This window comes from Corvus cornix, chromosome 19 (assembly GCF_000738735.6).
Source record: "Corvus cornix cornix isolate S_Up_H32 chromosome 19, ASM73873v5, whole genome shotgun sequence".
NCBI lineage: Eukaryota > Metazoa > Chordata > Aves > Passeriformes > Corvidae > Corvus > Corvus cornix.
The window spans coordinates 2,949,740-2,974,390 of NC_046348.1; the positions used below are offsets into that span (position 1 = coordinate 2,949,740).

The following is a 24,651-nucleotide window of genomic DNA, read 5'->3' on the forward strand; positions in this document are numbered from 1 at the left end:
ACTCAGATCTAAACCTACGCCCAGACCTACACCTAAATCTAAACACACCCCCAGACCCTAATATGGACTTAGACCCAGAGCCAAACCACTGTCAAGAAAATTAATCCACAAACGCCAGAGGTTTATGTCCAAAAAGGACACAGAGGAGTCCTGTAACTTTATTTGAATAAAGGGAGAGGCCATGGGGTATTTCCCATGGGGTCTCTCAAGTTGTTGGAGGACAAAGCCTTCTTTTTATCCTAATATTCCAGCTGCATTTCTTTCTCTCTTCCCCCATTGGCTGAGGTACTTGAGAGGTACAGGCTTCCTGAACCACCTAACACAAACCCCCTTTCTAATGTGTATCCCCACCCCCCTTTTCTTCTTCCTTGTGTCTCTGGTTTTTTTCTCTAGGTCCAGGGATTTAGCTCGGCCTTGAGTGAGTAACAGTTTGTGTCAATTAGTGGAATTCCTATGGAATTTATGGTTCCTCCCATTGCTTCTTTCACCTCTCAGTATCTGGCTTTATCTACCAGCAGACCCACAGTTTGTTTGTAAAGACACCTCCTTCTCCTTCCTTTCACTAAGATCAAAACTCAAACTCAGGCCCAAACCTACATGTAGACACAGACCCATTCCAAACCCAAACTGAGATCATACCCAAACCCAGCCCCATCTGGCACAGCGATGACAGGGCTGGCTGTGGTGGCAGCCAAATCCTGCCGTCCCACCATACTCCCTGTGTGAAGCAGCCCTATCCCAACATCAAGCCCTCGCTTTCCTCTTGAGGGAGCCAAGCAACCAACTTCCAGGAGGAAGCTGCTGTCCTTTCATCCCCCAAACTAAATTTCCTCACTGCCAGCATCTTTTGCAAGATCTGCCCAGGAGAAACACCTTTCCCGCTGCCACGCCCACACTGCTCCTCAGGGTCTACCAAGACTTTCTACTTTATTGATGAAAACCACAAAAATAATTCAAAATATAAAGAGGTGATAGAAGGGCATCTAGAGATGAGGACTCTTGGTGGCTGTAAGGAGATGGTAGAGCAGGGTTGGTCCTTCCTTATAGTGCCATCAGGACACCACCTTGGGCTGGCCGAGATGGAGGATGAGGATGGGTGCTGTGCTGGGCTGGTACGGCCAGCAACCTCCCTGGCCTGTGGTGGCTGCCAGAACCACCTGGATCCCTGGTCTGGCTCCGAGCCCTAGCTGCGCAGGAGCTGGAGGAGATGAAGCATTGGGTGGATGGTGTGGGGGCTCACAGGATCCTCACAGGATCTTCTTCCGTGTGCTCTCAGTGCAGCGGTTCAGGATAAGGTCTTTGCTGGGACGGGGAGGAACAGCAGGTTGAGCCTTGGGTTTGTTGCCCTCTGGCTCATTTTTCTCAACTGCAAGTAAAGAAGATGTCCAGATGGGTCAGAGCTCTTCACCACACACCACCCTCATGAACATTCAGCAGCTTCTTACATAATGGCCACCAAAGCTCCTGCCTCTTCTCCTGTCCCTGCTGCATGTAAATGGTCTTCCTGCAGGTTATGGTTTCAGGATGGGCCCACCAGTGCCCAGCTGGGAACTCTGCTAAGGGGAAGCCAATCTTTAGGTCTGGGAAGGTCATGGGGACTACCAGATCTAAAGGGTATACCTCAATGTCTACCCCTCTCCTTCTTCATGAAGAGAGGCTTTTTACAAGGGCCTGAACTGGCAGGACAAGGGGCAATGGCTTCACATTGACAGAGGCCAGGGTTAGATTAAATATTAGGAAAAAATTCTTCCCTGTGAAGGTAGTGAGGCAGAGGTTGCCCGAAGAAACTGTGGCTGCTCTGTGCCTGGAAATGTTCAAGGCTAGGTTGGATGAGGCTTGGAGCAACCTGATCAAGTGGAAGCTTGGAATGAATTGGTCTTTAAGGTCCCTTCCTACCAAACCAAATTCTGTAATTCTATGATTCTTCATGCAACACTTCCTTCTGGGGGCTCTGCTGACAGCTAACATGCATGGCAATTGCAATGGTAATGGCACCATGGGGGAGGTTGGGTGCACAAAGGAAAGCACAGGTCCCAAATATGGGCTGACCTCCTTCCAGGACCATATTCTGCTCTGTCTCACCTATAGCCAGGAGTAAGAAACCTCACTGAAAGAAACATCTCCATGCACAGACTTTCCCCATAGGAAAAGGGCAGATGGGCATGGTGCGACCTCAGCGTGCCATCCTGCTCCAGCTGCCAGCACTGGTGGGGGGCATGGGCCATGCCTGCAGGATTCCAGTTCCATTGACACTTACCAATAACATTGGCCTTGTTCTGGGAATTTCCCCGCAGGTTCCGCTGGTTCTGGATGTACTTCTTGCTGTTCCTCCTATAGGTCTCCTGGCTGATCTGCTTCCGGCCCTGCTTGTGGATGCTCTTCACATTTCGGATGGTGGATCTGCGAGGAGTGAGAAACAAAACTTGCAGTTTTCATGCTGGCAGCTCTCACACAACACACTTCTTTCCCCACACTTCCTCCTCTGCTTCACCCAAACCCCAGTTTCTGCTTTTGGGTTTTGCCTGGTGGATGCCAGCCCTTGAGGGCAGCCATCAGTGAGACAACATGTTCAGAGGCAGCTGGATGGTGCTTTGGAAGCAAACACTGATGGGCAAACCCTGAGCACAAGTCTGGAAAGTAATGATAGGGAGGAAGATTGGGCATAAGACTGGAAGGATGAGATGGGCATGAGTTTTATCCAAGAAAGCCCCAGGTGTGATCTATAGCTCTTTGATGAAGGAACATACAGCACCTATCCTGGCTACAAAACTGAGGTCCCTGGTGTGGGGTTTGGCATGGCTCCCTGATGCTCAAGGGTGAGATACAGGGGAATGGAGTATGGGGCGTGTGTCAGTGTGCACCTGGATGTGCAGTGTTAAACCCACAGGAGAGAAACTACTGAGAGTAGTGAAGGGCTGAGCAGCATGGGGCTGCTACAGGGGAACTCCCAGCATTGGGGACCGTCCCTGGGCAGGCAGACAGAGGCCCCTGCTTTGTCTTCAGTACCATGGCAGGGGTGAGGTGGCTCCTGATGTCCTCCCCATGGCATTGTCCTCCTGCTCTTCTCAAAGAAATGTGCCTCTCTTCCTTCAGCCCCTTCCTGGTCTGAGCACATACCCCATGTCATAGCAAAGCTCTTGCCTGTAACAGCAGGTTATGGCAACCTTTGCAACAGGGCTTGGCCTGGCTGCCAGTGCCACAGAGGCAGCAGTCACCATGGCAGGGTGACAAGCCACTGTCCTTGGAACAGGCCACCTCATCTCCCCCAAGGCTATCAGCAACCATCATTGTGTTCAAATAGATGGATCTGGACCATTTTACACTGTCTCACATGCAATCCATGCTCCAGCAAAACTGGATTTGGAGAGACTTTATAGCAAGCCTGATGTGTCTTCTTGCAGAAAAAAGAGATAGCAGCAAGATCTGCCCTTTTTAGCCATTCTTTTTGCATTGGAATTCATGAGTTATTGCTTTTTATCTTTTTACTCAAAATAAAATCCCTTACATTAGCTCAAATCCTCCCATTAGATTAGGCCACTTGGCAGCTCCATTTAGTCAAATCTCTCCTTGCCTCTGAAAGATTCAGTGCGCACACTTAGGAAATAAGAAAACAGCCAATTTGAAAATAAAATTAGCCCAGAAAAGAAACTTTGCAGAAGGACAAGGAGAAATACACCTGATGGGAGGACCTGTTGGAGCAAGGATCATGGAGCCCTGCATCAGCAATGCCGGGGTGCCTGTGGGAGTTAGGGAGCACAGAGCTGGTGGAAGGACAGTCCTGGTCTGTCTTTGCCCTGCTTACATTTCTCCAGGCAGTTCCTCATTGACAGGGCAAGCAGGTGACACCACAACAACCTGTCTGGTTTAATTTCATCTCTCTCAAGGAAGAGGGAGATGTTCTTCTGCCCTGTACACAGAGCTTCTCCTACCTCCGTGGAGGAGCACTCCGGTTCCTCTGCTCACTCTTCACAGAGGTGTTCACCTCCCCGGCTTTCTGCAGGTACATGGCAGGGTAATAACCTGTGGTTTCATCCTTCCTGCAGTGCAACACAAAGCTACATCAGTTGCAGTCGTGACTCTGCAACCACTTCCTCAATCCAGGAGAGAGATTTGATCATTCTGGTGGGTGGTCACAGAATCCCAGAATGGATTGTTTGGAAGGGACCTTAAAGGACCTCATTCCAATCCACTGCCACAGGCAGGGACACCTTTCCCTAGAACAGGGAACTGTTCCAAGCCCCGTCCAACCTGGCCTTGAACTCTTCCAACTCAGGACATTCCATGATCCATGGCTCATGCCTGTCCCCCGCTGGTGCCATGTGGGTTACCTCTCATGTTTCTCGCAGCTGGGATGAAAGTTGAGGTTTTGCAAAGCAAAATGTGCCAGAACAATTAGAGCCAAAATAACATGCTTTTTTTTCCCCCATCTTCCTCCTTCTTGGATATTTCTGAAGGTCTCAGCAGAGGAATCTCCAGCTGCAATGTTTAACATTTGGCAAAGAACAGGCTGTGAGAAGCAGCCCTGCAAAAGGAAGTGCTGGGCAGTGACACCAAAGAGGCCATGGCTTTCAAGGCCCTGATGTGGAGAACCAGGGCTGCTCCCGTCCCTCTGCCTGAATGCTGCTTGCCTGACCCGTTCTTGGCAGCTCTCACCTGATGACCCACCAGCCATCAAGAAGCTTGTGGATGACTTCAATGGTATCGCCCTCCTTGAGGGTCAGCTCATCCTCTTCCACAGCAGTGTAGCTTTTCCAGACCATGTATGCCTCACCTACACACAAAATGGGGACGGTGGATCATGTGCTTACACCCCAGGGACGGGGGCTCAACCTCCCCAGCCACTGAAAAGAGGAGGCACCAGAGCATTAGGAAGCACCCTGTATTTTAGGCAAGGCTCAGGGTGCTTCAGGTTTGGATTCAGACTTCCCCCAGTCTTGACATTGCCTATGGCTCATCCCAGCCCCTTCACCATCTTTCCAGAAGAAAGTTTTTGGGTGTAAGCAGAGGAAGCACACCTATCTCTGCTGGAAAGTGTGTTCAGAATGTGAGTGGTGAAATAAGGCAGAAGGAAGTGTTGTGCTAATAGAGCCTGTTCCAGAGTTGTGAAACCCACAAAGCTGAAGCCTGTTGAGCAATTGGCACAAGTCTGCAGGATCCTCCCTCTGCTCCACATGATAAAGCCCTGCTGTCATGGCAGGGCAATGCACGGGGCAGGGAGTGGGGCTGGGCCCTGACAAGGACAGCACAGAGGCGAAGACCTCGAGAACGCCTGCCCCTGATTTGGATGCTGCACCGTGCTGTTCTGTTAAGCCAGCACCTCAGCCTTCACCCAGCCAGCTCAGCATGGCCACTGGGTAAAGATGCACATCTGTGATCTGCCAAAACACAAATCTAATGCTGAGTTGCAGGTCATGGGAAGCTCCCAAGGCTGACACTGAAGCACCAAGCCATGAGATTTATCCCTCCTGGCCGTTCCTACAGCAGCATCTCTCTGCCCAGTGATCCTGCTCAGTCTGAATTGCCCAGCTTTGCAGTGAGCCAGCTCAGTGGAGAGCTGCAGCAGGTTGTGCTCTGACACACACCCTGGTCACCCCAGCTTTTTACCTGCATAGTTAGGCTCCTGCTCTTCAGACTCATCGGGACCATCCATTGGCTCCAGATAGGCAGCAGGGACCCAGCCTCGTTTATTCTTCAGTTGACAAAACCACCAGCCTGCAAGGAAAGCACCCATGGGCAAGAGCAGAGAGTGTTGTGGGGACTGGCACCAGGTCTGTCCCGGCCAGGGCTGGTGCAGGCATCTCCATGTCCTGTCACTGTTGAAGGGACAGTGCTGGGGCCAGTCTCTGTTGACAGGGTGCAGCCAGAGAACTTGACCAGTTCATCCTGTTCCTGCTGGGCAGAAAGCCTCACAGGCTGAGGCATGGCCAAGATGTTGCACAGCTTTCTAGAACTGCCCCTCATCCTTCAGCCTTCACTGCCATAACTAGCTCACATGCTGTGTTGGGACACAAGATGCAAGGGCAGTACTCATTCCTGCTGAAATTGTCGCAGGGAGGAGGCTGGCCCTCAGGAGCCCTCCAGAGGGATGGACACATACCGTTCTCGCTCTTCTCCACGACATCTACCATGTCCCCAGCTTTGAGAGACATCTCAGATGTGGAACTCTTCTCATAGTCAGCGATGGCTCGGTACGTTTGCAGGACAATGGGGCCTGTGATGTCTGCATGGGAGAAGTGATGGATTTTCCCTCCTCCGGCCCCCAACCCAGAAACACCCTATTTCAGGCAGGCCAAAAGCAGCCCCAGGACAGCCCAAACTGCCTTCCCAGCCTCTTTCAGCCCCAAACCAGTTGGATTTCAGGACAGAGATTCATTCCCCCTGAGGATTTGGCTTCCCCGCAGCTGCAGCTCTGGGACAGCGATCATGCCCTTGATGAGGGTATCTGCCATAGGATGGCAACCCCATCCCCAGCAGGCTTTGCTGCTGCCAAGGCAGCCACTTGCAGCCCTCTGAGACCTCTTACCAGTGGGGTTTTTCTTGGAATCCTTTGGCAGGAGGAAGACCTCAGGCTTCTTGATCCTAGACAGGTCAGAGCAAAGGCAGCTCAATGCCAACCACCTCTATCCATCAGCAGTGACACCCTTCCTGCAGGCTACTGCCAGCACCCAAGGCCAGGAATGCAGGATTTCCCTCAAAATAGCATGCAGCTGGACTCACTGGCTGTCTGTGACAGGGTTCATGTCATCATGACGGACCTTGAAGAAGCTGACCACATGAAGGCACCGAGAGATCTTGTGGGGTAGATTGATCAGTGTGTAGCAGTACTCGGCCAGTGTGCCCTGCCTGTTCTCAGTTGAGCGCTGCCCATCAAACCACTTTGGGGCTGTGGGAGAGGAAAAAGGGCTCAGAAAAAGCAGACAGAGAGCCTTGTTTTTAGTACTTTCCCAAGCATGCTGCTCTGAATCATTAATTTTGCCCTGAAAACAAGTGGGTCTGGCCCCAAGGTGCTGCATGGCTGCATTGTGCCAATAAGGTGAACACCTGAGGGAGCACAGCTCATGCAAGCCCAGAAATGATCCTGTTTGACCCCACGTCAGTTTTAGGGTAACTCCTACATGTGTGTTCAGACTAAGCCCAACTGCTGGGCCACAAATACAGCAGAGGCACCGGGGCACCAGAAGGGGCTCGGGAATCAGCCTGCAGCTGAGGAGCTATGCTTATCCTCCCATCCCACTGGTCATGGTGTTCTTGACCCCAGAGCTCTAAAATACTGCTGGCAATCCTGACCCCCAGCAGTACTGAACCGCATGATGGGGGTGCTTTTGTGCAGTCGGTGGCACCCCATGCCCCCCCAGCAGTCTGACAGCTGTCTGGTCCCCAGTGCTCTCAGTTCCTCAAATGGAATAAGCATGAACAACCCCAGCATGGTGGAGGCAGCACGCTGGAAGAGGCTCAGCACGGTGGTGGTGTTAGTCCAGCTGCAACAGAGCCCCCCCAGAGTGGCACCCACACTGCTGCATAGTGCAGGCTTACTCCTCCTCCAGAGATGTCGACCACACCTGTAGCTCTTTCTCAGGCTCCCTTCTGCCTCCTTTAAAGCAGGAAATTAAATAAAATGGGGAAGTTTTCTGACATGCACCTTGTTTGGGAACAAAGTGTCAGCTGTTTGGATCAGGAGTTCATTCCCTGTCATTGAAGACATATTGCATTGTTTCCTCTTACAAAGTATCTGTGTTTCCATAAGGACATTAAGCCAACCCCAGTAATGGTGTCACCAAAGGAGGGCTCAGCTCAGCTCCACTCAGTTCAGCCTCCCCAAAGCCAGACACTTTGCACCAGCCAGAGGTCACAGCTGATGCTTCTGGACGTGCTTCTGGGGTGCCGTCTTTAGAGAGGAAGGACAGGGTCTGCAGGGCTGCTGAGTGTTTGGAGGAACCACTGCCACTGCTCAGACCTTTCTGGGGTTTTGATTTCAAGCCTGGTGTACAGGAAATACTGCACCATGCACCTGATGGAAGGCAGCCAGCACAGCTCAACCCACCAGGGAATTTCCCAGCTAGCTGCAATTTCTATTCACCCCCCAGCCACGGTGCTTGCCCCTCACCTGGCAAATGCGGGATGATCCGGTTCTCTATGTTGATGTCCCCGGATTCAATGGGGAACATCTCCTTCAGCGCTTTCTGCAGAGCAGAGCCAGGCATGACAGTGAGGATGGCACCAGGGGAACACTCTGTGACATCCACTCCTCTGCCCCTAGCTTGCCTCCTTTCCTGGTGCTCGCCCTGCTGCCACTAGCATGTGTTGGCTGGATCCCACACCTCGGCACTGGGAGAAACCTGCCCAGGGACACAGAGCCAATGGCTCCCACCTTCAAGGGGCAAAAGAGATTGAAGGACTGGACCCAGAAGCCTCTTTTGAACCAGGTTTGCTTTAAGGCAATTTCAGATGGAATTCACCCTCCTTCCACCCCCCCACCCCCTGGCCCACGTGTCCCGGGAGGACTCACGTGGAACTCATATATTTCAGTAAAGCGGCGGTAGACGACCTTTTCGGAGAGGTCATTCCACTTCACCAGGAACATGTAGACCTGAGGGACAAAGCAGAGGCTGCAGTTCTGCAGGCAAGTGGGACCCCACACCCCACTGTGTCCGGGGAGCCCTGTGGATGGTCCAGTTTCAGATAAAACTCAATGTTTTCATTCCACCACCCCAATGCAAGTAGCTCTGACTTGCCAGCAAACAAACGGGCACTAGGGGAGCTTGGCAGGGACGGAGGGGGATGGAAACATGCAAGTGGGTGGCAAACAAAGAGGAAAAAGACCTTTCTAAGCCTGCAAAGTAACCAACAGCTTGCAAAGGAGGTGCCCGAAGTCTTGTATGTTCAGTACATTTTAGTCTCTGGCTGCCTCCAGCTCATGGTATCAGCCATGACCCCCTAAAAAGGAAGCTTTTAGGCCCTCAGTCACATTTGTCTAAGGAAATTTGTTGGCCAGCCCACAGTCCTCACTTGCCAGAATGCTGCTGAGTACTCACATAGTGCTGGCTGGGGAAAAACCTTTTCTCGTAGCCCAGCAGTTCGATGTGCCGGATGAAGGTGTCCCCCATTGCTGCTCCTGCCCGCAATATTCTACTCCAGACCCTGCTCCTGCCTGTCTGGGTGTCTGGGTGCTCTCCCCTCCCCTCTGCCCTCGCACAGCTCTGCTTTGTCTTAAAGCCCTGGGGAAGCGGAACTCCCGCTGCAATCGCACCCGTAATCGTTTACCCGCTGTGGTTTGTACTGAGTCGGTGTTTCCCATGGCAAGTTCCCAGCTCAGTCCCTCCAGTGGCTCCAGGACTGGGGAGGAGGTGAGCTGGGAGGCCTCTGGGATAACCTGAAGGCACCTCTGGAATCAGAGGACAGTGAAGGCTGAGGGCCAGGCTGGCTGCCCTGATATCCAAAGGACTCCTGACTGCTGATGTTGGCCCCTGAAGGCACAGGGTGCTGCAGCAGAGGGTTAAGGACAAGTGCCTTGGCAGTGACAGCCAGAGACACCTTTACCCTCTCTATCAGAGATGGAAGGGCTGAATGAAGCATGTAACACACTCCCTGAGCCCCAGGAATGGCAATACTGTCTTCTGTGAGGCTGGAAATGGCAGGTCGAGAATCTGGGGCACAGCACAGGCAGGATGGGGCAGCCATGGGCTCAGCGTGCAAGAGCTCCTCCCCTTGCATCACCATGTCCTTTCAGTCACTTGCAGCTCCCCCAAAATCTGCCACCAGAAGGCTCCCATGAGGAGCCCCCGAGGACCTGAGCCAGTCCCAGCCCTGCTCAACACCTTACCTGGGCACAGGCCTGAATGGGAGGGGACTCCAGGCATAGGGAAACCCCAGAGTGGGCTAGAGACAGACCCCTGCGTCCTGCTGCGAGAGCAGGAGAGTCCCTTGCTAAGCCCTTCTGAAATGCCAGTGCACCAACTGCATCCATCTCCTTCTCATTGTCCATCCTCAGTCCTGAGCAGAAAGACCTGAAGGGATGTGAGAGCTGCAGGGATCAATCCCACACTGCTTGCCATCAAAGGCGTACCCGGGAGCACTTCTGTCCCCTCAAAGGGCACCCTCAATTACAATGGGCACCAGAGGTGGGCAGTCACCTGACAGAGCCAGGACCTGCTCTCCACAGGATCCTTGGAGGAGCCCAGCTCCAGCCAGCTGTGAACACTCAGCTCCATCCCTGACTCTGTGCTCCATCCCGTCTGGAAGCGTGTGCCCGAGCGCAGCTAATGTCCCCAGCAGGCCAGCACGTTACCATGAGCTGGGTGCTAGAGCAAACCCAGCCCCATGCTCAGCCAGGAGCAGAGATGCCTTGGGCAGAGAGGCAGCAGTCCCAAACCACCACAGAGCTCACAGGGGCTCTCCCTACTGACACCAGCACAGCATCAGCCCAATGCCCTTAGTAGATTGTAAAGACAAAAGCTTGCTCTGGCTGCATTAAAAACATCAAATACTAACCGTAGCCCTCCCCTGGAACTTGGGTGTGGTACTTGCAGCTGCGCAATAGTAAATGGTCATTTACATTCTGTTTCTTATTATTTTAACATGGGGACTTCCCTATATGCAAGGCAAAATTACACAACCACAGACATTAAAAAAGATCCATCCAGGGCTGTTTGGATTCTGCTCTGTTAGTCACCAGATAACTGCTGCTTATTCAGAACACCATAAACTTTGTCATAAAAGCTTATTTCATAATTACAATTGTTTGTACTAAATTTAAAACTGCATTACAGACAGTATATTACTGGAAACCACTTAATTCACATGCTTCTTCCTGTTTCCTCATTTCTCATCTTGTGATGTGAGAACTGAGAGGTTTTAGATGCCACTTTCAGTGAAGTTCACAGCGAAACACCACCTGTAACTCCGTGTGATACACTGCTGAGCGTTCCATCAAATGTCTCACAGCTAATACATGTCAAGAAGCATGATTTTAGAAGAGTCCTCCATCTGTTCCAAGAGGAACATCCCATCCAAACAAGCTGTGTTGGTTTTGCACGGCCTGGTTTTTGGTAGGTAGCAGGGGGGCCATGGAGGTGGCTTCTGTGAGAAGCTGCTAGAAGCTTCCACCATGTCCAGCAGAGCCAGTCTCTGATGGCTCTGAAGATGGACATGGCACTGGCCAAACCTGGGCCAATTAGAGATGATGGTAACGTCTCTGTGGTAACAGATTTAAGAATAAATCAAAGCAAAGGTAGTGGCGCAGTTTTAATTCCAGCCAGAGAAGAGGAGGTGAGAACATGTGAGGAACAACAACATGGAGACACCAAGGTCAGTGCAGAAGGAGGGGGAGGAGGTGCTCCAGGTGCTGGAGCCGATTCCTCTGCCGGCCGTGGTGCAGCCCATGGTGAAGCAGCTGTGCCCTGCAGCCCCTGGGTCTACATGGGATGCAGAGATCCACCCGCAGCCCCTGGGGGAGGTGCTTGTGCCAGAGCGGGGGATGCCTGGAGGAGGCTGGGATCCAGTGGGAGACCTGGTGGAGAGAGAGGGCCCCGCTCCCAGGCTGGAGCAGCCTGGCCTTGGAGGGCTGCACCCCGTGGAAGAGAGACCCCCGGCGCAGCAGTTTTGGGGGGCTGTGTGCCCGTGGGAGGGACTCACGTTGCAGCAGTTTTGGGGGGCTGTGTGCCCGTGGGAGGGACTCACACTGCAGCAGTTTTGGGGGGCTGTGTGCCCGTGGGAGGGACCCACGCTTGCAGCAGTTTTGGGAGGACTGGTGCTCGTGAGATTGGAACCACATTGAAGTTCACGAAGAACTGTCTCACAGGGGAAGGACTCCTCTCCTTGAGCAGCAGAGGAGATCTTGAGTGACGAACTGACCAAACCCCCTGCACTGTCTCCCTGCACTGTTGGTGGGAAGGAGGGGGGGGGGGGGGGGGGGGGGGGGGAGGTGTCTTTAAGGACTTATTTTACTTCTCATTATCCCCCTCTGATTTTGTTAGCAACAAATTCACTTTGTACCTCTAAGCTGAGCCTGTTTTGCCCTTGAAGTGTTTTCTCCCAGTCCTTATCTCAACTCATGAACCCTTCATTAAATTCTTCTCTCTCCTCTGCCCAGCTGTGGCAGGGGAAGGCGAGTGAGTGACTTTTGTGGGTGCCTGGCATCTGGCCAGTGTCAAACCACAATGTAAGTTTACTGAGTTCATGAACTGATTCACATTTTGGGAAACAAGGCTGGGATCTGAACACAGGACCCCATTTTGAGAGAGATGGAGAAGATCCATGTCCTCCAGAGCAAGCTGGTAGCAGCACTCTCAGCAAGGCCTCACTGCTTTGGAGGAGGACTTCAGAGGATAGATTTCAGTCAAGGTTGTTGAAGATGGAGTGCTGAAGTTTAAGAGTTTCTCAGGCAAATGGACTATCCTCTTTTTGGCACTGCTCCACCCAAAATTAGTACCAAAACCTCTTAGGATATAAGAGTTGATGGAACGAATGCCACCCTGATCTTTGTTCAAAATTAAATTTTTGATTTTTAGTAGTTTAAATTTCAGCTTAATTCATTACAGAGCCAAGGGAGGCCTGTCTTATGTCACTGATAGCAGACAGCTATTAAACAATCACAGAAATGAGAGCCTACCCTCTTCCTTGGCTGTGGGTCTCTGACAGGACAGGTATGAAAAGAAACAAAAGAGGAAAGGTTTGAATTTTATATGTGGAAAACTTCAAATCCCAAGAGAAAAACACTGGCCAGCAACTGCATCACAGAGATATTGGACGTCAGCTGGTGGTTATGCTGTGAGAAAAGCCAGGGTGCCATATCCAAGGAATGCCCAGTTCCACCATGGACACCCTGAATCCTACACTACTTGGATCCAAAATTCCCATTTAAGAGAAAGGAGACAGTCCGCTGCACAGGACCGGCTTTTAAAGTTCAGTAAAACATGAGAAATAAATACTCGTCTGCTTCTTCATCACCACAAACCTTGTCTACTGGGACAAAAATTAGTCAGAGCTCTGGTAAGTTGTTGGAATTTTATTTATTTATTTATTTATTAGTACAGCCAATGCTTTTTAGGGCACATCTCATGTACTACTAGTTTGAAAATGAGTGAGATTTTCATACGTGGTCAACATCTCAAAAGTCTGCTAATTGTTAGGACTATAGGTAGATAATTTCTTAATATAAAATTGGTATTTGGAAGGTATAAATATTGGTGTAATTATTTTGTTGGTCTAATTTCTCTCTACTGGATATAACTCAAAATGTCTGAGACCAAAAAGAGCCTTCAGCCTTGAGTGCCAATGCACCCATCAGCACTACTGCCCACCCAGCAGTGGGCCAGACACGATGCACACCGTGTAAGGACTTCAGTCCCTCCAGTAAAACCATTGCAATCACTTCCACTTCATTTTTCTTTAAGCTCCTGCATACAAAGTTTCAGTAGAGCCACTCTGCTGTTACACACTTGACAAGGCAAAACCCTGGAATTATTTATTTTCCTCTGCTGGGACCCTTTGCTCTCATTTTGAGTGAGCACTAACAACTTCACCAGCAATAGATAGCTGGGCAGGCAGCTGTGCAAAAAGTGCCTCCTAAAGAAGGCTGCAAGTAAAGAAGGGATGAACCATCCTGCTTTTTCAGAAGAGGAAGTCAAGCCAGCTGAAACCTGGAGAAAGCTGCATTAGCTCATTTCCCCATTCTAAACATGTCCAGAAGCAAGAGTGAAACCTGGTCCCAAACTACTGCTCGAGGTTTATTAACTGAGCATGTCTGTTCAAGTGATCAGCAGGCAAATGCGTTGGAGGTTATAATGTGGACAGTGCCTACATGGCTGGGTTAACAGGTAAGGTATGGCAGGTGGTCACATTCCATGGGGCTGGGAATGGCTGCTGAGGCAGGAAGGCAGCATGGCACCAACCTCCACCAGCTCCTACCTGGAGAGAAGGAAGGTAGGACCAGGATGAGCATTTTCAAAATGCCTCAGCATGGAGCTAACCCTGCCCCTGCTGACATCACCAACACAAGGTCCCAGTATTGACGTGAGAGCACCTAGATCTGTGTGGAGCAATTGTGAAACACAAGCAGATGTCCTATAGGTCTCCCTTATCTCCAGAATGACAGACATGTGCTGCTCTGAATTTACCTGCTGTATTTCAGGTTGCTCCCAGGGAATAGATACTGCACTTAATCGAATTTAAGGCTTCAAAATTTCCCTTGAAGATACAACCACCTCACCCACCCAGAGCTGAATTTCTGTCTCAAAGGCATGACTGAACCTTAATTCTTTGCTGGCAGGAAGTAACCATGCTACAGCATGTTCTACCTGCCTACAGAATTACTGCTAGGACTTGATTTGATTTAAAAGGCGTAACTGTATACTGCATGGACAGTCATGAAAAACATCAGAAAGGTCTTTATTTCTTCATCAGGGAATATGATTTACCATTTGTGCATTATGCAATCATCCCAAACTCGTGCCAGTAAAAGAGATACCTTTACAAGTAATCTGCATCTTTAGAGATTATCATATAGCCAGAACTGTATATCTCTTATGGTTTGTGAAACTTAAAAAAAAAAAGGTGTACATAAGTCTGTTACAGGTTGTGAGGCATAACCAGGGCCACAGGGGACTTAATTTAATTGTATTCACAGAATAGTCTAAGTTTTTGACATAATAGGATTTAGAGGAGGTTGTAGCATCTTTCTGTAACTAGTTTTGGATGAACAGATGGGCATCTCCCACAGCCTTCAGCAGAAAAGCTCTCACATGAGTCCACACAACTATTGTCTATGGTAGGACTGCAAGACCAAACCCATCATATATAACTGTGTGATACTCTGATGTAACATGCACTTACTACTTTGAATTAACAGAACAAACTATGATGGGGTTTCATTTCAGTTGCTTCCCAATCCCCACACTGGAATACCGACCATTTCACAGTCCATCTCATTAATGCATACTAATCATCAAGTGAACCAGTTTATCTTTTATTTAGGAAAAACATATGAATTGTGATAAATATAATCAGAAAAATTAGCTCAAATATACAGATACTGTTGTTCAATTAGCCATTAAAGTAATAGCTGAAAATCAATGTGGAGTTTTTTTCCCCCCAAAGAATACAAACTGAACTCTTCGCAGGATTTTTTCATTAAAAAAGCATTCAGGTACAGTGAAATTCAGCTTTATAGGAAAATGTAGACAGTCTCAGCTAAGTCCCTGTTGATTTTAATCCCTGTCATCTCCCCAGCATTGCTGCAACAAATTTAGTCCTTAAAATATATTCCAAAGTAAACTCAGACATTCAAAATCTACAGTCATTCTTTGCTTTAAGTCAATTCACAGAACTGCTGAAAAAGTAGACATTTCTATCTAATAGTACAAAAAGGTTCATATAGAAGATTCTTCTCTTATACAGTTATATTACACAGCTCTAGACAGGCCCAGCAGGCTCTTCTCAGAACCGGATGCTTCTGACTAGGTAAGAGAAATTACAAAAATAAGTTAGTTTCATTGAAGCCTTGTGTCTTATTACAACTATGAGCAGTTTGTAGTCTATTTTCCAGTTCTTTAGGCCTAGATTCAGCAAGTATACAGAAGCTGAACATTGCTCTCAATAAATAGTGAGATTAAATGTGTGCTCGAGTGGTCTCTGTCAGAATTTAGAACAAATTTTTATTTTAGTATAAATTCAGTGGATGGCCTAAAGCATCTAAAACTCTGAACCACTGCAGCATCAAACTGTGCAGCCATTGCTCAGACAACATTTCTGTGACCTTTAATTGACAAGCGAGATGGTTTTTTACATCTCACTGGCTGCAGTGCTCCCCATGACGAATCAAAGTTTTTCTGTAGTATATTGTATCCTGCCACATTCAATTTTATGACAAATACCTCCAACACAGACTTCATCGATTTCATAAGACCACCATTGCTGTGCCTGTAATGCTCAGGGCACAGACAGTTGGGATGCTGGTTTGTCAGTTCCTGCAACTTTCTACCACATCATTTCATTGTCCCGATGCCACCTTCTGTGTCCTGGGCTGTGTTCATGCCCTGGCCAAAGCTGTCCCTCGGCTCCAAAACCTTAGATGGTGCCAGGAATGAAACCCACAGGCCCCAGGCTCCACTAGCCAATGCTTCATCTAACTTTATACCAATCAAATCAAATTGCCGAATTATCAAATGCTGCATAATGAGGAAAATATTTGGGTTTCAGTATTATCAAAAAACTGAAATGGGAAGAAGTACTACCATTTTCTTTGAATGAAGCACAGGGACTCCAAACCATGTGGGTCAGCATTTTAGACTTGGTGATGTGATAGCATTGCTATCATTGTTCTCCACCACCACAAAACCATAATTTTTAGGAACAAGTGAAGTTAAAAATAGAGTAAGAGAAAGATTTGGACATTTGGGCATTGTAAATTAAACTAGGCTGTTCATAAAAGTTAACAGAAAAGAAAGAAAACTTTTAAAGGAGGTTGGTTTCTCATCACAGTTAATAGCTTTACTGAGTGTCCCCAGCTCAGACAATACTGCAATCACATTGAAGAGCTTTCCTGCTCAATTACAATCTGGAAATATATGAGCGTTACCAAGAATAATAATGCTTTTTCACACAACCATACCAGAGCTTTTCATAAACACTAATAAGCTCAGCTTTCAGTTGCTCTGCTTCTGAGGTATGTGATTACCATCACACATTTTAATTTTTAGGCCACGTTTCTAGGACTGACTGCCTCACAAATTTGAACACAGTGTGCTTTATATTGTATTTAGATGAGAAAGTGCAAAACATCCAACATTTTATATGTGAGAACTAAGACACATAAACTAATTCACAACTAAAGTACTGGCATCTTCTGACATTCAGTATTATACTTCCTCTCTCTTTTCCCCAGCCAAAAATACAAAAATATTATTCCTTGACAGGTGTTGACTTCAATAAACACTAAATTATTTTACCTAGTATTGATAAGATCTACGACGTCAGGTCTGGATCTTGCTTTATTTGAGAATTTTCTTCTGTTTCTGTGTTATCTGTTAAAAAAGTAGTAATGAGTGAAAAGAAGTGGAACTTCCCCACCAATTTTGTTACTGTTGTACTTAAGTAAAAATTTATAAAAACATGAAAAGCATTAATTATCTTTTTCAACTATTAATGATAAATAAAAGCATATTCACAGCAATCTGATTCTGTGGAAATTACCATTTCCACTGCAATGTAAAGCAGCTTAGGATCTTGAGAGCACTCTAGTTCTTAATGAATGGAAATAAAATTGCCATTAGTAGGACTGCTTCTCTCTTAACTAGATACAGACTTTTGCATTATTCTATTTCAGTCTGTCCAAAACAAATTTTAACCCTAGCTGATTTTCAAAGCACAGTATCACACAGGAAGGCATTATGATATGTTTAAAAAAAAAATTCATATTGGCTAAAGCATTCATCACCTTTTGATACAGTTTTATTCATTGCAGGGATGCTTGGAGGTAAATCAAAGGAATCTCGTGTCTATATAGCACTGTCCATATGACCCAGAGGCTGATTCTGTTCCTTTTACAGAGAATATGATGCTGGAAGGAAATTGGTTTTTCCCTGAAGTTGTTTGGAAGGTTCGGTGTGAGAGTCATTCATCGCTACAGAGCCAAGCTGTTTCACCACATGATCATTTTATACCTTCCAGCCTAGTTCTGGAACCATTTTGGGTTCTTTAGCCACTGTGTGCCTTTTTACAAAAACATTTCTGTAGTTACAGTGTCTGAAGCCAGCTTTGGATAACAAATCCGTAACTACACTATTCTATCTCTTCCAAACCATCACATTGAAGGCCCACAGTTAAATTTCCTCCACATGACAGTATTCAGGAACAACGGTCTTTCTCCTTCATCATCTAGCTTCAGCAATCCCTGAGTTTTGGCATGATAAAGACATCTGATGTTCCAGCCTTCACAACTGTGAGCTTAAAATCTGCAGCTCAGCTCTGCTGTGACTCACTCTAACGTTTGCCTTCTTTCTGTCTTGATTGCTGCAACAGGGTCGGTCCATACTCCATGACAGACTGACTTAAAACCCTTGGAGTGAACCTATAATTCAGCTTGTAACATTCACTCCAGTTGAGAATGTTGGCTTGGCTTAGAGTTCAGTGACATGACAGGGAAACTGAAGCAATGGAGACTGGAAAGGGAATTTCCATGGAAAAGGGTACAAAAGAACAGGAGCATTGAGATTTGCTGCTTTCTCTCTGGGGGCAATGTAAGCAGGATTAGGGAATGAACTGAAGTTGAGAGTCTCAAGCTGAAAATGGCTGATGCACAGCAGCTGCCATCCCAGGGCTGTTGGCTATGTTGCCATCAAGCTGCCACAGACACATCAGCAAACCCTTCTCGGGACCACCTGACACAAAGGCAGCACCCCAGCAAACTACCACAGCACCTTGGATCACCTTGGAGCCACAGCAAAGACAGCCATGGCCATCCAGGGTCATGCTGACAGGCTGGGGTATAGCAGAGGCAGCATTTACAGGAGCAGAGCACACAGCAGACAGTAGCATCCCAGCTCTCAGGTCAATTCGGTATTCCTAATGCCCCAAAAACACACGGGGGACACAAAACCTACGGCTTCCTTGGTCTTACAGAAACCTACGTACTAGAAAACACTTCACCAAAAGGGTTGTCCAGCCCTGGGAGAGGCTGCCCAGGGAAGTGGTGGAGTCACTGTCCTTGAAGGGATTTAAAAGCTGTGTAGATGTGGCACTTGAAGAGATGGGTTAGTGGTGAGCTTGGCAGTACTGGGACAACAGTTTGACTTGATGTTCTTAGAGGGCTTTTCCAAACAAATTGATTCTGGGATTCTGTTTGAAAAGGATACAACTCAAGTATGTTCTTGGACAATAGGAAAGTTGGATGTTTTTCAGAGTTTAAGTGCTAGAAGAACAACAATACTCCACTCCCTTGCCCACAATACAGTACATCCAAGCCAACATGGCATTCAGAGTTCCAGATGACAGCAATCACTCGCATCAATTGTAGAAACTACCACGCTGAATAATTGGTGCATCATTCAGGATATGAAGAGTCACTCAGAGCCTATGTATAGGCATGACTCACCAACCACAGATAATTCATAAAACTCCTTTGTAAAGTTATTTAAATAGTAACTTTTGCTGTAAAGTATTTTTCACATGGTGCAGCATGATATTACTGTAAATGAAGAAATGTGCCAGGAACCAATAAAAGACCTTTTTTTTTTTGTTTTGACTGACCTGACTTTAAAAACAGATGCAACTTTGTTCAGCATTACTTAAAAAAATTTGGTGATAATAACTGAAGACAAACACTTACCTTCTAGAGATACTTCTATTTGGCTTGGTTCAGCTGGCTCTTAAATGAAAAAAAACCCAGTCAAATGAATATGAATATAGTTTCAACAAGATGAATCAGATTGGGGAATTTTCTCTGAAAAAAGCACCTCATTTTTCTTTAACAATCAGAGTCACATCTCTTTGTCTGAGATAAATTTGTATAACTTTCTATAGTCTGCAACAAAATATAAAAAAACCTGAAACATTTATTACATTCAACTATGCAACACTTTCTCTTCCAAGAATGGTTCACTGTGGCAGACATATCACCAAGACCCAGAACAACGTAACATACACAGAATACACCGAATTTGGAACAGCTTAAAGAAAGAGTCGCCACTTCTCCTAAGCATTGTCTTTGATGGCAAGTATGTGTACTTTGGGGGAAGAGTGGAAGGTGCATAACAGAGGACAAGAAGTATGTTTTAATTCCATGCTGAGTTTTCTACTTTCTCACATGGATTGTAGATGAACATGTTCTGGGAAAAACCATTTAACCTTTTTAACACTGCAGATGTTAAGGACTGACAGACTGCAGCAAGGTCACAGACCATCAGCAGCTGATCTCCTCCCTCCCACACTTTCACATGTAAACAGAGGAGCCAGTAGTTTCCTTTATAATAATTTTCATCATACAAGTGCCCCTTATTCTTAAAATGTTTTTCAGATGTTTTCTCTTCGTTTTCCAATTTCTTTGTGTAATGATTTATTTAGTCAATTGCAAAAGTTCTCTCTGCACTACACCAACTTAGGATACACATTTTTAAAAGATGTATGAACATTTAGAAACTGTATTGGATCAAAGTGAAGTTGCCCAACCACATTTACTTTAGTTAATTCACAGCACAAAGCCAAGCTCTCCGATCAGACTAAGGTGATGTGTGTGCAGTCCCAGACACAGTCTAGCAGAGGTTACAGAGCAAGCAGAAATTCCATCCAGACCCCATTGCCAGCTATGCAGGCAAAATTCACTTGGCTGAACATGCAGACATGCACATATCTGAGTTAAGCAGACATCAATAATTGGATACTGAATTGGCTTTATACATTGCCCCTACTAATCTTTCTTTCCAGCTCACTCATCATCTGCAAAAATCAAATCAAGGAACACACCAGTGACACAGCTCAAAGAAACTAGAGGCACTTTCCACTAAATTATTAATATTTAGCAGCTATAAAAGTGTTGCACACCATTTCTCAAAATTAAACGGCTCATCATGAGCAGCTTATACCTAGGACATGACTCCTAATGACATCTGCCAATAAGATGCATACCCCACCCCTCCTGAAAGAACATGTGTTACACTCTGCATCACCTGGTAGTACTGCAGCTGCTGCTGGTGCTGTAGGTGGTGCATCTGCTTCAGCTTCTTCTATCAGGTCTAAGATTAGACATGATCACTGTTTAACTTCACAATGAAAACAGTTCACATGCAACACAAGGACAACCTTTGAAACTGCAAATCCTGAAACTTGGCACATAACAGGTTACTAACACTTGTGATTGAGATGCAGTTCCAATTTTTCTGCTACAGGAAAAACATTCCCTGTCTTGCCTGCAAGCACCAAAAATTTCCTCTTAAGTTTCCACGTGTTCTTCAGATGAAGAAAAAAACATCATACTTATAACCTAGTAGGCTCAGAGCCTTTCAATCGTTCACCTTGGTATCCATCAGTATCAGATCATTTTGATCATAATTAGTGGACATAGATAATGGCCAAACCTGGTCCATGACCAATCTGCTCCCCCAGTCCCAACACACACTGACAACTTATGCTGAACTGACAACAGTTCAATGGATTCTTTCACTTCTAACTGAATTCCCTGGAAATACTACTACACATTTACTTGCCTGGAAGGCTCCCCCTTGCAAACAGACCTCTCTCCCACCTCAGAATTGCACCTAGGTCTGGTGAGCAGGTCAGTGGGAGTTAGTGGCTACAGTATCTTCTTGAGAACACCTCATACTTGCAGTGCATAGGCCTCAGCTTGTTAGCTGGAATACACCAGTGGCTGAATGTATTTGAACAAACACTGGTCTGCTAAGGCTCAAGCTGGGTAAGGCCAAATTGTGACAGTTTATTTGGCCTCTGAATTTCTAATCTGACATTGGCTCACAAAGAACACGACACAAGGGACACTGTAGTGACAGCGCTTTGTGGTTTGTTTTTTCTCCTAAATTACATCTAACAACCAGGTCACAACTACTTTAGCAACCAAAAATACTGTGTCTTTCCCTCCCGCTACCCCAAACAATTTCATTGTCAGGGCCAAATTGGCCATGGCACTTCAGCTAACTACAGTCTGCCTCTCTAAACAGTTATAGATTCAGCAGAATGCAGAATTTTTCACTGGAACACAGTTGTGCAGCTACTGGAAAGCTCTTGCTTACTAACTGCTACTGTGATGGATTTAAACCTACAATGTAGAAACTCTCATGTAAGTCTGTTGCTCAGTCATGATCCTAAATTTCTTTGGGACTCTGCAGCTGAAAAATACAAAATCAGTGTCTTGCATTTTCATACCAAGTCAATGTTAATCTTATATTGTTTAAACGTAAATTTATCCCCCTGCCCTCAAGTTAACGGAATATACATGTTTAGTCAGGAAATCTTAATGAGAAATACACAGACAAGAGTTATACAGAGACCTTAACAACTTGGGGCCTCTGCCACTAAAACACAATGTAGAAAATGAGTCTTGGTAGGTTACAAAAATACATTTGTCATCAGTGTCTCATAAATACTTACGATTGTTAATCACAAGTCCTGGAAATGGTCTGGGAAAAAAAAAAAAAAATTATTGACTCTAAAATGCACTGCATGGTGTTTCCTACCAATGCAACCTCCCCATACCTTCTATAACAGAGGTCAGGCTAAAAAATGAAAAGAAAATAAAGTAAAACAGAAGGAATAGCAGCTCTTGGGCACTTTGGTTCTTCCAAACTAGCATTTTGGAAAGTAACATATATGGGAGAGCTAAACCCTTCCCTTGGTCACTGCTACTTAGCAAGGGGTCACCTCTTCTTCAGGGTTCAATTCAAAAACACACATCAAAGCCCTTTTGGTTAGAATATGTCATGATTAAGGGTTGAGAACTCAGACTCCTTAGTAAAATCTATTTAAGAAATTTCTCTCTCTGAAGATAAACTGAAGCTTTTACACTCCTGTGAAGTCTCAAATCTATGATTTGAGAAGTTACAGAAACTGATAAATTTTTATTTTCAACTCCTCCTTAGAATGATTCCAAAGTTTAATCTACTCTGCTTCATGCATACAAATTAACATTGTATATATACGTTTGTGTGTATATATGTCTAGGGAGATATACACATACAAATGAAATTCTGTTATACTGTAATTGGACAATATTGTATTTTTAAATATTGAATAGAAACCAATAAGCTCTGGACTTGTCTCAAAACTTGATATTATGACTGGGAGAGCAAGGCCCAGAAAACTATAGGACTTTTTTACACATTATGATTAGGTTTAAACTCAAAAGACAGCTCACTGTAATATGCAGTATTAATAATATGCCCTTTGTCATAGTAAATTGGACATGTCCTCCTTCATTCATGCTAGGAACATCTGGGCTTCATTTGACCTGATATATTGTTACCCAAAAAGAGCCAACACGTATTTAAAGATGTACTACAACTTCTATTCTCTCACATTTATTCCAGCTATGGGGCTGTGCTCACAATCTAATTAATGGAAACTACATACCTAATGATAGTAAACTTGATAAACTTTGCTGATTCCAAAATCTTCCTCATTGAGCTGATTTCCAGATAACTGGGTGCTTTAAATGCCACACCTGGAGGCATTCCATCCACCAACACACAGCCAGGGTTGTTAGTGATTTTTCTGTATGGAACTTTCACAGGGAAATTCATACCAGTGGCTTCACCTAAGTGAGAGAGGTCGTGTTTATTTTCAAGTCTACATTATTTATAATTACACTGAAGTAAAAGTCCTCAGATATTAAGAAACAAAATGCAGACCATGCTTTCTATCAGATCTGAAACTATGACAATTCACTTGACAATGAAATGATTACAGTGTTGGAAATGAGGTTCTGGATTGCACTCATGAACATTACTATGAGAGCATTAGTCACAACTCCAATTCTGACAGTTCAGAATGTGAAAAACACAGATTCTGCTCTTAGAAAAAGGCACAGAACAGGATAAAAAAGGAGATAGCTACACGAAGGAAAACAAAGCATTTCCTGTAATGCTATGAAAAGCAATTCAATGCAGCACAAGTGAAGGAACTTCAGATATGGAAAACCAGGTCATTACTACTGTACAATGCAAAGTAAAAAAACCAAACAATACTATACACAGCAAAAAGGTTAAATTGCATTTTTAAAATTAATCCCAAGTATTAAGAGGTCAGGATTATGAAGCCCTGAGAAGAACCATGGACTGCCAGCAAAATAAATACTTCATCCATGTTGACACAGAAAACAGGAAAAGGGAAGGGGAACTGTGAAGCAATTTAGACTCTTAGGACTTTGTTTAAAACACCAAACTGCCTACTTCACTTAGAAAAGGTTCTTTTTGAAGTCAAAGCACAACATTCATATATAATTCTCGAATTTGTTCATTTTAATGACCATGTATATAACTCACTGTGAGTGAATATTCATTCAGTAATTTCAGTATGAACACCATTAATTGCACCCACACCAATGTAAAAATGGGGAGTAAGAAGCAATTACCAAATTTCTGGCTAAAAAGATCATTTACTTGCTCTCTCAATTGTCTGGCTTTTTCTACTTTTGGCAGTCGCTCACTTTCATCATCTGGAAGAAATTGTTAGAATAGCATGAGAATTAAGCACAGATTTCCCCCCCTGAAGCTTGTTTATCCCTGCATGTTTACTCAAAGCAGGTATACCCAAAAGCTTCTAAACAGACACTGTCTTTGTTCTTCATTTTAGCAGCAACACAGACTTGTAGAAATACACAAAAATAGATGGTTGGTAAGAAATTACAGAATCCTAGAATGGTTTGGTTTGGAAGAGACCTTAAAGATCACCCAGTTCCATACCTCTGCCATGGGCAGGAATACCTTCCACTACACCAGGTTGCTCCAAGCCCCATTCAACCTGGCCCTGAACACTTCCAGGGATGAATCTAGGTTTACTGTCTAGAGATGATTTTGTAAAGTAATTTAAACCAACAAATTGTATTTTACTTTCTTACGGAACATAGAATGGTATGTAAAGGTAAAAGCAAAGTGATCATTCAATAGATGGCCATAGCATGCAACATTCCTCATGGTTTCCAGTGAATTCCAA

At 45.8% G+C, this 24,651-nt stretch overlaps 2 protein-coding genes across 10 annotated transcripts in view; both read right to left on the reverse strand.

Moving 5' to 3' along the window:
• Positions 1-902: 902 nt before the first annotated feature.
• Positions 903-9,221, reverse strand: NCF1 (neutrophil cytosolic factor 1). 3 transcript variants are annotated; one of them, XM_019292087.3, is made up of 11 exons: positions 9,033-9,221; positions 8,507-8,587; positions 8,105-8,180; positions 6,718-6,883; positions 6,524-6,579; positions 6,098-6,220; positions 5,605-5,712; positions 4,654-4,771; positions 3,930-4,037; positions 2,258-2,400; positions 903-1,302 (listed from the first exon to the last, which is right to left on the reverse strand). In XM_019292087.3, exons 1-11 carry the CDS (start codon positions 9,102-9,104, stop codon positions 1,286-1,288), a joined length of 1,068 nt encoding a protein of 355 aa, XP_019147632.1. In that variant the 5' UTR covers positions 9,105-9,221; the 3' UTR covers positions 903-1,285. The 3 variants fall into 3 exon arrangements, with proteins under 3 accessions (XP_019147632.1, XP_019147631.1, XP_010408073.1); XM_019292086.3 differs by having other exon boundaries at positions 903-1,366; positions 8,546-8,587; positions 9,033-9,220; XM_010409771.4 differs by having other exon boundaries at positions 903-1,366; positions 9,033-9,218.
• Positions 9,222-14,941: 5,720 nt separating this feature from the next.
• The window catches only part of GTF2I (general transcription factor IIi), a 101,477-nt gene continuing 91,767 nt past the window's right edge, over positions 14,942-24,651 (reverse strand). For 5 of the 7 annotated variants that reach the window (XM_039562705.1, XM_039562702.1, XM_039562701.1 and 2 more), the window contains 4 exons: positions 24,071-24,154; positions 23,071-23,254; positions 22,093-22,121; positions 19,323-20,723 (listed from right to left, as the gene is read on the reverse strand). In XM_039562705.1, coding sequence (XP_039418639.1) covers positions 20,557-20,723; positions 22,093-22,121; positions 23,071-23,254; positions 24,071-24,154 — 464 coding nt within the window. In that variant the 3' untranslated portion in view covers positions 19,323-20,556. Of the gene's footprint in view, positions 15,453-16,943; positions 17,019-19,321; positions 20,724-22,092; positions 22,122-23,070; positions 23,255-24,070; positions 24,155-24,651 lie in introns of those variants that run through there. The other 2 variants (XM_039562700.1, XM_039562704.1) reach the window with 2 other exon arrangements.

Bases quoted from the DNA above. Each gene is read 5' to 3' on its own strand.
- NCF1 (XM_010409771.4), bottom strand. From the start codon at position 9,104: ATGGGGGACACCTTCATCCGGCACATCGAACTGCTGGGCTACGAGAAA. The intron at 6,580-6,717 runs GTGAGTCCAGCT...TGACCTGTCTAG, and splicing joins AACCCTGTCACAGACAGCCA to GATCAAGAAGCCTGAGGTCT. The intron at 6,221-6,523 runs GTAAGAGGTCTC...TCTCCCATGCAG, and splicing joins TTCCAAGAAAAACCCCACTG to ACATCACAGGCCCCATTGTC.